This window comes from Pseudorca crassidens, chromosome 15, assembly GCF_039906515.1.
Source record: "Pseudorca crassidens isolate mPseCra1 chromosome 15, mPseCra1.hap1, whole genome shotgun sequence".
Lineage (NCBI taxonomy): Eukaryota > Metazoa > Chordata > Mammalia > Artiodactyla > Delphinidae > Pseudorca > Pseudorca crassidens.
Window position 1 is genome coordinate 70,977,874 of NC_090310.1, and position 15,287 is coordinate 70,993,160.

The 15,287-nt window shown below is 42.2% G+C and overlaps 1 protein-coding gene and 1 pseudogene across 4 annotated transcripts in view; one reads left to right on the plus strand and one right to left on the minus strand.

Annotated features, from left to right (window-relative positions):
- The window catches only part of CHD6 (chromodomain helicase DNA binding protein 6), a 210,268-nt gene that overhangs the window by 136,391 nt on the left and 58,590 nt on the right, over positions 1-15,287 (minus strand). For all 4 annotated transcript variants that reach the window (XM_067708164.1, XM_067708161.1, XM_067708163.1 and 1 more), the window contains one exon: positions 9,867-9,923. In XM_067708164.1, the coding sequence (XP_067564265.1) occupies positions 9,867-9,899 (33 nt within the window). In that variant the 5' untranslated portion in view covers positions 9,900-9,923. The remainder of the gene's footprint in view (positions 1-9,866; positions 9,924-15,287) is intronic.
- Positions 2,872-4,294, plus strand: LOC137207845 (cytotoxic granule associated RNA binding protein TIA1 pseudogene; annotated as a pseudogene).

Consider the following 15,287-nt stretch of genomic DNA (forward strand, 5'->3'; position numbering starts at 1 on the left):
TCAGAGAGGTTAAATAACTCACCCAAAGTTACACAGCTAGTGAGTACTAGAGCTAAGATTTGAACCCGGGTTTGACTCCTGGTTTTAAGAGCCACTGCTCTTGACTACTTCACGATACTGCCTCATGTTCTGCATACACCAAACTCAGAATAAGAATTAGCAAGACTCTCTAACCACCTCTACTTTATTTCCATCATCCACTCCCCAGCACCAAGGGTATCTCCCTAACCTTTCCCCCAGAAAACCGTTAACTCATTAACTTTCCTCTTCTATCCATTTCTTTATAAATCCATTTGTTCCCCAGACCAGAATGGGATAATACATGAAGAATCAAACAATCCAGCAGAACATTTAAGATTAAGTAAGTGATCTCTTTTCAACTCTACCCAGAAGGATGCCAAGATGAGGGTTAAAGAACATCAAATGTGGGCTTGGGAGCTACCAGAAGACCTACAACCACCATCCTAAGAACACATTTTGTTAGCAGTGGGTACTATATTTCCGTTTTCATCCCAAAATGAGAACTTTTGATCCTTGGTCACTACATGTTACGTAGTTTCCCAAAACTGGCAAAATTTATCCAAAACCATATCAATAGTAAAGGGACGGTATAACTGAGGCAAAAGACAGTGAGTTAATGAGAAAACCATAAATTGTATCAAAAGTGGAAAGAAGTTCACTGCTGTTACTCCTGCTTTTTTCCCACAATACTCAGAATACCAGCTTTGGGTCTCAAGAGTGAATCCAAGTTAGATGGAGGGAGGCAATTCTCTACGCGACACTTGTCAAACGTCACGGATCCTAGATCTTTTGTTGCCACTTTGATGTTGGCCCAAGGTCTTGTTACCAGAGATTCCCAGAACCCTCTGGTCAGGACAGGAGATGAGGCAATTCTATTCACTGTTTAAAAGTGGTTGTGGGGCTTCCCTGGTGGCACAGTGGTTGAGGGTCCGCCTGCCGATGCAGGGGACACGGGTTCGTGCCGCGGTCCGGGAGGATCCCACGTGCCGCGGAGCGGCTGGGCCCGTGAGCCATGGCCGCCGAGCCTGCGCGTCTGGAGCCTGTGCTCCGCAACGGGAGGGGCCACAACAGTGAGAGGCCCGCGTATCGCAAAAAAAAAAAAAAAAAGGGGTTGTGTTTATTCCAATGTTTTCTGCATGTAGACGGACTCAAAGCCACTTTATTCATAGAATTTAAAACTCAGCCGCTTATTTCTATTTTTAAAAAACTGTTTCGTGTTTGTTTCACCTAGTGATATATCGAGTAATATCAGTAACATGAGCTGAAAGAACCACTATGTAATATATAACTATTATGTAATATTTTAATTAAAAATTGTATCTACTTAGACTACTATTTATGTTGATACCACAGATAAATACCATACATAAATGCCCTGGTAAACCCTAGGATTCTAGTCAGGATATACCACTAAGGTCATCTGGGCCAAACGCCCACTTCCTGGCCTCTGACACACAAACAAACAGCTTTCCAGTCTCTCCCAGGAGTGGGGAGCTTAGTGCCCACAAGGTGCAGGCCACAGCTGGGCAGCTCAACTTCTCAGGACGGTCTTCTTCAGATGGAGCTAAAGCCTGTCCCCCTATAACTCTCCATTCTCACCTACAGGTCCAGCAACAGACAGAGTCAACCTCTTTTGCAAGAGACACTTTTAAATATTCCCTTCTTCAGGCTACGTAATCTTAGTTTCATCTATCATACCTCATGTTGAATGAGTCAACATTCTTTTATCATCCTGATCACTTTGCTCTGGCCTCTCAAGTATATGTTTCAGAGCACAAAATGAATTAGAACAAGAAAAACAAAAATATGTTAAGCTATGTCACAAGATAGGTTTTAGAGCCCGTGGATTGCTTTAGCATGCTCAGCAACGTCTTGCAGTTCAGTCGTCGGTATGGCCCGTCACCAGTACCTATAAGAGAAGCAGGATCAACTCCTCCACTTCATTAACTTGCCCCTCCACCTATCTAATATTAACTTTTAAATAAAAACTCTGCCCTGCTCATCAACATATACTATGAGGTGTAAATGAAAACCATCTCACTGACGTTACGTAATAACTGGCTGACATACCAAAGGTCTCAATATGAACTTTGAAAAGAAAAGAACCTAAATTCATGTTGGGATAATTTTGGTAAAGAATGTTTTTATTGAAATGAAAGCTTACCTTAAATAATGTTTAAAAAATTAAATTTGCAGATTGTTTTAAGAAATAAAAATCTGCCCATGTATCATAAATGACAGTAGTTTCGAGGGCTTGGGATTCTCTTCAGTAATGTGTTATTTTTAACAGCAGCAAAATATTCCACTAGGTAGATGTGCTATGATGTATATACAGGCCTACCTCACAGATATTGCAGGTTCAGTTCCAGACCACCACAATAAAGCAAATACTGTAGTAAAGTGAGTCACACAAATTTTTTGGTTTACAGGTACATACAAAAGTTATGTTTATACTATACTATAGTCTATTAAGTGTGCACTAGCACTATGTCTAAAAAAAAAAAATCTACATACCTTAATTTAAAAATATCTTATTGCTTGACACTGTACTCCGATTTAAAAAAATTAAATTACAGGAGGTCCAAAGTGCAAGATTCTTCTGCGCCTGCGCGGTCCGGGTCACTTCCCGGGCTGCTCTAAGGTGCCCGGCTCACCGCCATCTTGACCCGAGGCTTTGTTGTTCGCGCTGGGCTGGGCGGTTTAGTGTAACTGCTGCTGAAGAAGGGGACGCAGTAACCTCTAGTTGGCCGAGAAACTCCGCCATTTTGCAGCCATGGCCGCTCAAAAGATTTGTGAGGTAGTAAAGGGTAGAGAGCTGGACCCGGAGGCGCCACCGCGACAGCAGCAGCCATGGAGGACTAAATGCCTAAGACTCTATATGTCGGTAAGCTTTCCTGAGATGTGACAGAAGCTTTAATTCTCCAGAATGATTATGGATACAGCTGGAAATGATCCATATTGTTTTGCAGAGTTTTATGAGCGTCGTCATGCAGCTGTAGCACTAGCTGCTATGAATGGGTGGAAGATAATGGGTAAGGAAGTCAAAGTGAAGTGGGCAACAACCCACAGCAGTCAAAAGGAGGATACAAGCAGTAGTACCGTTGTTAGCACACAGCGTTCACAAGGTCATTTCCATGTCTTTGTTGGTGATCTCAGTCCAGAAATTACAACTGAAGATACAAAAGCTGCTTTTGCACCATTTGGAAGAATATCAGATGCCCAAGTGCTAAAAGACATGGCAACAGGAAAGTCTAAGGGATATGGCTTTGTCTCCTTTTTCAACAGATGGGATGCTGAAAACTCCATTCAACAGATGGGTGGCCAGTGGCTTGGTGGAAGACAAATCAGAACTAACTGGGCAACCCGAAAGCCTCCAGTTCCAAAGAGTACATATGAGTCAAACACCAAACAGCTATCATATGATGAGGTCGTAAATCAGTCTAGTCCAAGCAACTGTACTGTATATGATGGAGATGTCACTTCTGGGCTAACAGAACAACTAATGCGTCAGACTTTTTCGCCATTTGGACAAATAATGGAACTTCGAGTCTTTCCATATAAAGGATATTCTTTTGTTCGGTTCAATTCCCATGAAAGTGCAGCACATGCAGTTGTTTCTGTTAATGGAACTACCATTGAAGGCCATGTTGTGAAATGCTACTGGGGCAAAGAAACTCTTGATATGATAAATCCCATGCAACAGCAGAATCAAATTGGATATCCACAAGCTTACGGCCACTGGGGCCAGTGGTATGGGAACACACAACAAATTGGCCAGTATATGCCTAATGGTTGGCAAGTACCTGCATATGGAATGTATGGCCAGCTATGGAACCAGCAGGGATTTAAACAGTCTTCTGCACCATGGATGGGACCAAATTATGGAGTGCAGCCGCCTCCAGGACAGAATGGCAGCATGATGCCTAATCAGTCTGCAGAGTCGCAGTGTATGAAACCCAGTGAAAAAGGACTCCAGAACCTAAAGCCAGTGGCTTAAGGCTACAGGGAGTGTAGTAAAGCCCTTGTTTACTTAAAGATTTATCAAATCAGTCAGTGCAAATGTCAGATACAATGTATTTATTTAAAAGATTCATTTTTTAATCATGAAATTACCATCCACATTGTTTTAAAAAGAAACAATATGCTGGATGTCTGCCAATTTTTGCCTTCATTACCTTTTTTGATAAAGTTTCTCAAATCCTTGTTTCATATACAAATGCAGGGATTGCTGCCACTTTTTAAAAATAGAGGCAGAAAACCGCACAATGTTGAACTTTTTCCACTGAAGTAGTGGGCAGTTCTAGTTTGCATTCCCGATATGATTTAAAACCTGTAATATAAAGACTAAAAAAAAAAAGAAAAAAGGAAAACCCAAACTGTGCCGAGTCCAGAAGTTCTTTGTAATCTTCAGCTTATGCACAATTCTATTTTAGGTTTTTCTGAAATAGGCATTGTTTGAGCTGCCCCATCTCCAGTTTTCCCTTTGGGGCTTTTTAATATAAGATATTAGTTTACATCATTTTTGTATCTACATTTTTTCACAATTTGTCTTGCCTTATCAAAGTTCTATAAAATATACTTAAATGGAAAAAAATGATCTTTAGATTGAAAACTTTTCTCAGATGGATTGATAATTGCATTCATCTTGTGTTTTATATGAGAAGGTGCCTCAAGAACTCCCTGTTGAATTTGTTTAAAAGGGTTACCTTCTGTGATAAACTTTGCTGTGTACAGGAAATATAAAAATAAAAACTTGTTACTAAAGAAAATCTCTGAAATGTGATAAGTTCTTATGAACCCATGTTAATTTCATGTGTCAACTTCTACATTTACATGTATCATTTCATTATGTAAAATGTTTTAGCAATTTAACATTTTGCACAGTTAGCAACTTTGTATGTAATTTCCTCCTTAAAGGCATCATGCAGAATTGACAGGAGATTCATAAGGTTTTGTTTGCATATAAATATCAAATGCACACTTTGGTAGTCTTTGAATACAAAGTTATCTGCTCTTGTTTTTCAAGAACTTTGAGACACAAAGTTGTATGTAAAGAAATATATTAATTTGCCATATTCTAGTTATACTTACTCAAAAAGAGTAAATCAACTTGATTTTAATATGTACAAATGATAGCTGTGAAACTGTAGAATATCCTTATGTCAGTATTAGGGTTTCTTGTGAACTCCAAAATTAGCCTAAATGACGAGACGGGCAAAGCATTTTTTAAATGTTCAGAGGCCAAAAGATAAACAAACAAAAACCCGTGAAACCCTACCTCCTTAAACAGCCTTCAAAGAGGGGAATCCTCAGTGCATTCATTACTTTGATTCTTTTGGTACCTGTTTTCCTGGAGGTCCCAATTTTATTATTTTGGGGTGGCATTCAGAGGTTTAATCTTTGATGGCATTGTTCTAGTTTTGAAATTTCTAGTACATTTCAGTCTCTTAGAAGAATTGTGGGAGATTTTGTTTTGTTTTGTTTTCAGCAAAAGTCACAAACTCTCCTCTTCTTTGACTCACAAAGGGGAAGGGTCCCCAGTGTACATATTTGGATGCTCGGTTGTTTTTAAGACCAGAGAGCTCCTGGTGTTTTATTTAGGAACAGAAAAGGCCCATATAATCCTAAGAGTTTCCTGGCCTGTATCCTCCAGGTAGGAGCAGATGGCTCTAAGCTGGTCTCTAAGCCAATACTCCTGTAAACCAGAGCCCAGGAAAGACAGCTCATAAATGTATAATTCTCTGGAGCTCAATTCTATGCAGTTGTACTGATGTTTCATCAAGTCACTGTGTATTTTTTAAGTGTTGACACATTAAAACTTGCTTTATAGAAGATGAGCAAATTTTTTAAACACTTGGAAATTTTATTTCCTTGTTAATTAACCTTCTACAGATCAGGGCATGCAACCAAAAGCAGCTTAAATACTCAAAAAATAACAGGATGCTGTTTTTAGATTCTTCTGGTTTATGTTCCTATTTTAGGACCCTCGCTTTTCTCTTATTCAAAAATATTTTATGCCCTATACATCTGTGGACTGCAGGGTAAATTATTTGGGCATAAATAATCCAAGCAAAAGTATAGTTTTTCTTTCATTTTGACTATCTCAAGTAATACCACTTTTTATTAGCCAATATTTTCTTACTGCACAATTCTAAATTGTACACTGACTACTTTTTGAGAAGAAAGTACTATTACTCAAAGGCTTACTACTGAACAAATCTGTAATTCAGGAACATTGCTAACTTTGCTTTAAATCTTATTCTCAGTGTTAAATCATTTAAAAAATTTACAGTCTAAAAATCATACTGGTATTAGTATCAGGTAAGGAAATTATAAAGTTTTTTAAATGAATTCATTCTCTGCAATATGCATTCAAATTTTACTTTAAAATACATCTGTTACTGTGAAGAACCTAAAGTGGTTCACAATTAATGGGTCATTAAATCCAGTATTCTTTGCCCTGACTGGATATTAAAGTTCCTTTATGTTTTCTATTTTAAAAAATTAAAATAAAAATACTTTGTTGCTAAAAAAAATGCTAACCATCATCTGAACCTTCAGCAAGTCATAGTCCTTTTGCTGGTGGAGGGTCCTGCCTTGGTGTTGACAGCTGCTGACTGATCAGGGTGGTGGTTGCTGAAGCTGGGGTGTCTGTGGCAATTTCTTAAAATACGACAACAATGAAGTTTACCACATCAACTGACTCTTCCTTGCACAGTTTTCTGTAGCATGCAGTGCTGTTTGACAGCATTCTACCCACAGTAGAACTTCTTTCAAAATTGGAATCAATCCTCTCAAACCCTGCTGCTGCTTTATCAACTAAGTTTATGTAATATTCTAAATCCTTTGTTGTCATTTCAACAATCTTCACAGCATCTTTACCAGGAGTAGACTCCATCTCAAGGAACCACCTTCTATACACATCCATAAGAAGCAACTGTTCAAGTTTTATCATGAGATGGCAGCAATTCAGTCCCATCTTCAGGCTCCACTACTAATTCTGGTTCTCTTGTCTTCTCCACCACATCTGAAGTTATTTCCTCCACTGAAGTCTTGAACCCCTCAAAGTCACCCATAAGGGTCGGAATCAACTTCTCCCAAACTCCTGTTAATGTTGACATTTTGACCTCTTCCCATGAATCACAAATGTTCTTCATGGCATCTAGTATGGTGAATCCTTTCCAGAAGGTTTTCAACTTACTTTGCCCAGATCCATCAGAGAAATCACCATCTATGGCAGCTACAACCTTACAAAATGTATGCCCTAAATAATAAGATTTGAAAGTCAAAATTCCTCCTTGATCCATGGGCTGCAGATGGATGCTGTGTGAGCAGGCATGAAAACATCATTCATCTCGCTGTACAACTCCATCAAAGCTCTTGGGTGACCATGTGCATTGTCAATGAGCCGTAATGTTTTGAAAGAAAATCTTTTTTTCTGAGCAGTAGGCCTCAACAGTGGACTTACACATACAGTAAGCCATGTTGTAAACACATATGCTATCATCCAGGCTTTGTAATTTCCATTTAGAGAGTATAGGCAGAGTAGATTTAGCATAATTCTCATGGGCCCTAGTAGTTTCAGGATGGTACATGAGCACTGGCTTCAACCTAAAAGTCAACAGCTGCATTATCCCCTAACAAGAGAGTCAGCCTGTCTTTTGAAACTTTGAAGACAGGCACTGACTTGCCCTCTCTAGCTATCAAGGTCCTAAATGGCATCTTCTTCCAATAGGAGGCTGTTCTGTCTAAACTGAAAATCTGTTGTTTAGTGTGGCCACCTTCATTAATTATCTCAGCTAGATCTTCTGGATAACTTGCTGCAGCTTCTACATCAGCACTTGCTGATTCACCCTGTACTTTTAGGTTATGGAGACAGCTCCTCTCCTTAAACCTCATGAACCAACCTCTGTTAGCTTTAAACTTTTCTTCTACACTTTCCTCACCTCTCTGAGCCTTCATAGAATTGAAGAGAGTTAGGGCCTTGCTCTGGATTAGGCTTTGACTTAAGAGAATGGTGTGATTTGTCTGATCTTCTATCCAGACCACTCAAACTATCTCCATGTCAGCAATAAGGCTGTGGTGCTTTCTTATTTGCGTGTTCACTGGAACGGCACTTTTAATTTCCTTCAAGGATTCTTCCTTTGCATCCGCAACTTGGCTAAACTGTTTAGCACAAGAGGCCTCGCTTGCGGCCTCTCTGCTTTCCATGTGCCTTTTTCACTAAACTTAATCACCTTTAGCTTTTGATCGAAAGTGAGAGCCGAGCAACTGGTCCTTTCACTTGAACACCTAGAGGCCACTGTAGGGTTATTAAGTGGCCTAACTTCCATATTGTTGTGTCTCAAGGAATGGTTGTTTCCTGGGCTCAGAAACCGGAGGAGGAGGTGAAAGATGGAGGAACAGCCAGTCAGTTGGTGGAGCAGTCACAGACATTTATCAGTGAAGTTCACCCCAAAACAATTACAATAGTAACACCAAAGATCACGGATCACAGGTCACCACAGCAAATATAATAATAATGAAAAGTTCCAAAATACTGAGAGAATTACCAAAATGTGACACCGAGACACGAAGTGAGCAAATGCTGTTGGAAAAATGGTGCTGATAGCCCTACTCAAGGCAGAGCTGCCACAAGCCTTCAATTTGTAAAAAATGTAATAATACCTGCACAGTAAAACGAGGCACGCCTATAGTCTCCTTTTTGACGGACATTTAAGTTCGTTTCCATTTTCGCTATAATAAACAAAGTCGCAATGAAACCTACACACCCATCTGAGTAAATCCATAGGGTAAAATCCTGGCAGATGGAACTGCACTCTCTACAGTGTTTGTGTACTAACTTTTGACTCTACAGAGCCAGGACAGGAGGAAACCAGCGTGTAGATAGTGTTTAGGCACTGCTCTTCTTATTAAAATTAGCAGCAGGTGACTCAATTCTTTCCCCAAACAGGCCATTTTGTTTTGGTTTCACAAGGACCTATCCACTGGGAACAGAACAGAGGGTAGTCCTTGTAACCATATCCCTAGGTCACCCTGTATCCGACTACTCAGTGCTCTACAAGCAGAGAGGAAAGTGGCTGGTCCCACCCAACCTCTCTGCATAGGGTCCCAGCTGAAGGGCAGGGATTCAGATCTCCCCAGTTACCAGGTTGTCATTCAATTCTGTAAAAGGAAAACCAGCCCATCAGAGACAGCCTGTTTCTAAGAGACAGAGGCAGGTCCCCTCATCTCACCTCCCTGAGCCACACTGGTTTAGGTCTCTGGGATCCTCTGAAAACGTAATCACCTGGAACACATAAATACCAACTAAGGAAAAAGATTTTAGTAGGATGCGTCACAAGGGCCAAATGTTTTTATCAACTCCCCTCCAGGAAACCAAATGCCAAACAGTTAATGTTCACTATTTTCTGCAGGGACAAACTTCCAATTAGTTCACTATTTTCTGCAGGAGAAAACTTCAGCACATCACGATAAATAAGAATTCTGTAAGTGAATGCTTTTAGTTTAACCAAACATCGAAAATAATAAATATGTAAACTATAAAGAAGCGATCACTTCTCCCTTTATAAAAACTTGGTAAGCTATTTCTCTTTCGCATAGCTAATTCTGAATAATATTCTGATCTACAATCTTCATTACATTTATTCCTATATAGAGCTGACCTGTGCATAGTAAAAATCTATATATTAAGTCATTCAGAACAGAGCTCTCAGTTACCACGTGGAGAATGGGAAACAGGCAGCAGAGGCTAGGAGATAAGCCCAAACTGCCAGCATCTCCTCTTGTAAAAAAGCACCAGTGTATGCTGGATGCATTCCCTTAGAAGATATGTGACCACTTACCTGCTTCTCTTTCTTCTGTATTTTCATTATCATCTATTAAAGGCAATTATTTTATTTCTGTAAAACATAAAAAAGGCAAAGATTATGCTAAAATCCAAAATGAAACATTTTAGATTATCTCAAGATTAAGCTGCGACACGTGAGGAAAACACAGAATAGAGGATTACTTCTCCAGAACACTTACAATTAGTGGTCTTCTAGCCCAGCACCCCCCAGAGGCCTACATATAGGCCAAAACCTACCTTCTCCCATCCTGAACCCTAGTTTTTTGCTCCAGATGGAGTGGAGTCAAAAAGATACTGTCTTTGTAGATAAAATAAGTTATAAAAGATGCTGGCATATTAAATTAAGAAGGAAATTAAAAGAGGAGCCAAAAATAATGACATGACTATATTGAGGGGGGTGGAGAGGGGGTAGAACTAAGCAAAGACCTCATTTCTTTTGGAAGAAAATCAGTAAGTAGTATCTACAATTGGAAATCAAGAAATAGAAATATACACAATATGGGCCTCCCTCATGGTGCAGTGGTTAAAAATCTGCCTGGCAATGCAGGGGACACGGGTTTGAGCCCTGGTTGGGGAAGATCCCACATGCAGCAGAGCAACTAAGCCCGTGCGCCACAACTACTGAGCCCGCGCTCTAGAGCCCGCGAGCCACAACTGCTGAGCCCATGTGCCACAACTACTAAAGCCCGCATGCCTAGAGCCGGTGCTCCGCAACAAGAGAAGCCACCGCAGTGAGAAGCCCCCACAGAAGCCCCCGCTCGCAGCAACTAGAGAAAGCCCGCGTGCAGCAATGAAGACCCAACGCAGCCAAAAATAAATAAATAAATAAAAAGAAATATACACAATAAAATAGAGCTAAAAGAGTTAAAAGTCGTTGTCTTGAAGGAGAGAGGAGCTGGTGTGAGACAGGACAGGGCACCCTTGCATTTCATCATAAGCTCTCCTACATTACTTGATGTTTTAAACCATGTGCACTTTAAATTGACAAAATAAGTTCCATTCCAATATCTCACATGATCTTTTTTTAAAAAAATAAATTTACTTCTTTTATTTTTGGCTGTGCTGGGTCTTCGTTGCTGCGCATGGGCTTTCTTTAGTTGCAGCAAGTGGGGGGATACTCTTTGTTGAGGTGCGCGTGCTTCTCATTGCAGTGGCTTCTCTTGTTGCGGAGAATGGGCTCTAGGCACGCAGGCTCAGTAGTTGTGGCTCGTGGGCTCCAGAGTGCATGCTCAGTAGCTGTGGTGCACAGGGTTCGCTGCTCCGCAGCATGTGGGATCTTCCTGGACCAGGGCTCGAACCCGTGTCCCCTGCACTGGCAGGCGGATTCTCAACCACTGCACTACCAGGGAAGCCCTCATATGATCTTTTTAAGTGATTTTACTGTACCCAGGACTTAAGCCCCATCCCCACTCCAACTGTAATGCCCATGATGACACCTGAACTTTTTCTCATAAATGACTTTTCAGCACCATAGCAACAAGAGCCCGGCAAGTGGCTTGAGAGGTCACTGAAGTGCACTAAGGGCATCCCAGGGAACAGAAAGAACGCTATTTTAGGAAACCCAGAACTTGGGGCTGGTCCAGAACCCTGGTCCTTGCGATGGCACCTTTCATTGTTTCAGGCTTTCTGAAAGCACTCAGGCAACGTGCCACTAGATCTATGAACTGCCACAGTCCATTGATCTGCCAGTTCCGCTTTCAGGGATCCATCCCAAGGAAATAAGCCAGCAGGAAATAAATCTGAGAGGAAGCTCAGCGGTGAGGTAGGGCACAACGTGAAAACGCCTGTCACGGCAGAGCTCGGGCACTGCAGAGGGCCATGGAGGTCACACGGGCCCACCATTCCCTGGGCCCGTGTCATCACAGGGCCTGGGAAGATCAGAGACGGCACATGAGCACAAGCTGGAAAGACTGGGAAGAGGCTGACGCAAGTGTGGCTTGAATGTGGTTACTCAGCAGAGACAAGGGTTGGAGGAAAAGAGCTGGGTGAAAGATTCTAAACCAAATCTTACTGCCCCTCCACCATCTGTTCACATGCAAGATACTGCCACCTGCACCCTCAGGGATATTCACGCTGCACAGATAACCCCCACCCCATTCTCTGAGAGAGACAGTGTGTGTGAAATCCAAGTGCATCCCAGTGATGATGCTGTAAGAATAACTGCTCTAGTTCACTGGAAGCAGTCTTTGGCCAACCTCACATTGTTACTGTGAAACCATCTCTAGCACCTGGACGGACAGCTACACACCAGCTCACAGCCACTCCACAAGATAACAGATACAAACAACATCAATAGGGTCTTCCCTGGTGGCGCAGTGGCTAAGACTCTGAGCTCCCAATGCAGAAGGCCTGGGTTCAACCCCTGGTCAGGGAACTAGATGCCACGTGCATGCTGCAAACTAAGGAGCCTGAGAGCCGCAACTAATGAGCCTGCCAGCCACAACTAATGAATGCACGTGTGTAACTAAGGAGCAGGCAAGCCACAACTAAGGGGCCCACCTGCCGCAACAAAGACCCAGCGCAACCAAATAAATAAATTAAATTAAATATTTTTTAAAAAATCAATAGGTGTTCAATAAACATTTTGTTGACTTTTATTTCTCCAAATAGCACCTAGTAGTTTACAATGCACTCTTTCTTCAGTTACCTCTACTTTTTTTTTTTTTTTTTTACCTCTTTGATGACACACGTTTGAAAAATACAAAACCACCTAGTCTTTTCGTGAAGCTAAATGTTATGTAGCAGGAATGGAGGACCAGATATACCCTAAAGCAGGTACTTCTGCACACCACTGGACATGGAGCCTCTGCTACTGTGCTGCCATCACCCAAAAGTTGTGATTAGAGAGATCTTTTGGGGTCGATAAAGTAAAAATTAAAACAGTAATTTCAGAGTCCCACAACTTAATTAATACAAATATATTCTGAAACTCCTAACTGTGTGGACAAACCAGGAAATTTGTTAAGAGGAAAAAGTGTATGTAAAAAAGAAAAGTGTGTAATTTCTGAATTACATGAAAACTGGGAGGACTCCTCACTGCCTTTCAATGCTTATGTATGAAAGTAGCATTTAATTACCTTCACAAGAAGGTTAGCTGCTAATAATATAAAAAGCAAACAATATAAAAATTCCCATTCCTTCTTACACTCACCTACCTCACGATGCTTCAATTAAGAAAAATGGGTGCCAGGTTTCAATAATAATATTTTGAAATTTATTACTTTTTCTCTTTCCAGTTCAAAAATTCTGCCCCAGTGCCTGCGCCATTTCCAAGTTCCTCAGTGCTGTGTTATGGACACTTAAAAAATAATAAAACATCAGGTACACACCATTTTACCATTCATTTACGGAAATTATTTAAATTTACTCTATCTGGAGAATTCTGCCACCTGGGGTCTATTTCATTACAAGAGTGTGTGTTTACGGAAACATGGACAAGTGCACACACAGCAGACCCTGCCGTGGTCCTTATATCCACAGGGACAGCAGAAGACACAGCTGATGGCAGAAGGGATGGGGACCTTCGCTGTTAACAGGCCACCAAATCCCTTCCACGCTATCAGGCACTTTGGGACAGAGAGTAAGTGGGAAGCTACTTCAAAAATCAGATCTACCTCCAGTTTTCCACAATGACCATGTACTTTTATCATCGATTCATGGCCCCCTTAGGGCAGCAGGCACAAATGAGGCAATTCCACAGTGCTGGCGGGGGGTGTGGGGATGTGAGAAGGGAGCAGGCACAGGACATGCGGAATAACAACCCACCTGAGAAAAGCGAATCAAGAAGGCAGCGAGGAGCTCCTAGGGGCCACCTCTTACCGAGACTCGGGACAGACATCCTGGACCACAAAGAGGGTCCGATGGACGCGGTATCCCTCAACTTCTCACTTCCCACCTCCCCACCCAACCTGCACAAACTAGACAGATTTATCTCCGTCCTTTGCTAGGCCAGAAGCAGCCCACGGGAGGGTAACAGCGAGGGTCAGAAGTGCCAAAAAGCAGAGGAGATCCAGGCTCTAAGAACGATGAGCCAGAGCCGGTAAAACCTCTTCCAGACTTTGTTTCCTCACCTATAAAAAAGGGTGACAACACCCACACCTCAGAGAGCATCAGGAGAACGTAAAGGGCTCAGAATCCAGTGTCTGTCGCACGGTGCACGTGAGCTGTCTGGCAGCCTCTAGTGTCGCCTGTCCTGTGGGCTTCCTGCCAGGCACAGGAGAGAAGGTGGCCCCCTCTCCTGAGGACAACTACCCTTCCATCAGTACTGGGGGTCCATCCTCTCCCACTTCTCAGCCACCTCAGCCTCTGGATTACTTTGCAGTCAGTCTCTCCTCGTTTCGTTTAGGCTGCCCCTCAGCCTTCACCCAACCCCTGAAGTCTTCCCCAGCCACGCTACTCCCCCCACCCCCGCCCGCACTCTCTTATCTTCTCAGCCCAGTTTAGCTGAAGAATCCTGGCACTTGTTGCTACCTGACATTATATTATGTCTAGCTGACTATAAATTTATTACCTGTGAGACGCACACACACGAGTGTAAGCTTTGTTTTGTTCGTGCTGTACTTCCTGAGTCTGGACCAGCACTGGGCTCATAACAGGTGCTCCATAAACATCTGTTCCATGAAGAATCACTTCCTTAAATCGTCACTAAGCCTCTCTCTTTCTACAGCTCTTCTCTCAACAAAGAAACAGGCTCAACTCTATCTCAGAACAGTAACTATACCAACAAATCCCACACCTGCATTTTCACTTCCTCCCATATTACTTCCCTAAAGCTGTTCTTAGCAATGACTCCCTAGCTGCCAAATCCAAGGCTTTAGCCTGACTTCCTTGCAGTACTTTAAACTATGGACCATTTCCTCCTTTTAAAATTCTCGTCTCACTGGTTTCTTGGAAGCCATTCTCTCCTGCCCTGCCTCTGACTGCAGGCCTCCAAAGCTCAGCTTCCTCCATAGGCTCCTCCTATTATAAGGCCTAACCCTTAAATGTCAGTGCCCCCAGGGCTAAACACGCTTAATACCACAAGGGCTCCCTGAGTTCTCCACTCAACTCCCAGACTTCAACTCTACACCAGGACCACTGCACATTTCCAAATCCAAGTCCTCCTTCTGACCTCCAGGTAGGCATGTCCATCCACATCCTGGCCAGTTCCAATTAGGTATTCCACAGATGCCACAAAAAAACCCCACAACTCAGTGCTGCCTTTACACACACACACCTGCTCCTATGTCCCCCACTAGAGGCTAGATTCCCATGACCTGCCACCCAGCCCAGAGTTCAGTCATCCTTAACTACTTCCCTTTCCCTTAACTCCTTCCTAATTCCTGAATCCCGTGGTTCCTCCCCAGTCCACCTCTTTAGTTTATTACCACTTTTTTGGCAGGGGGATTTTTTTTTTTACCAGCTCTAGCCTCCTAAG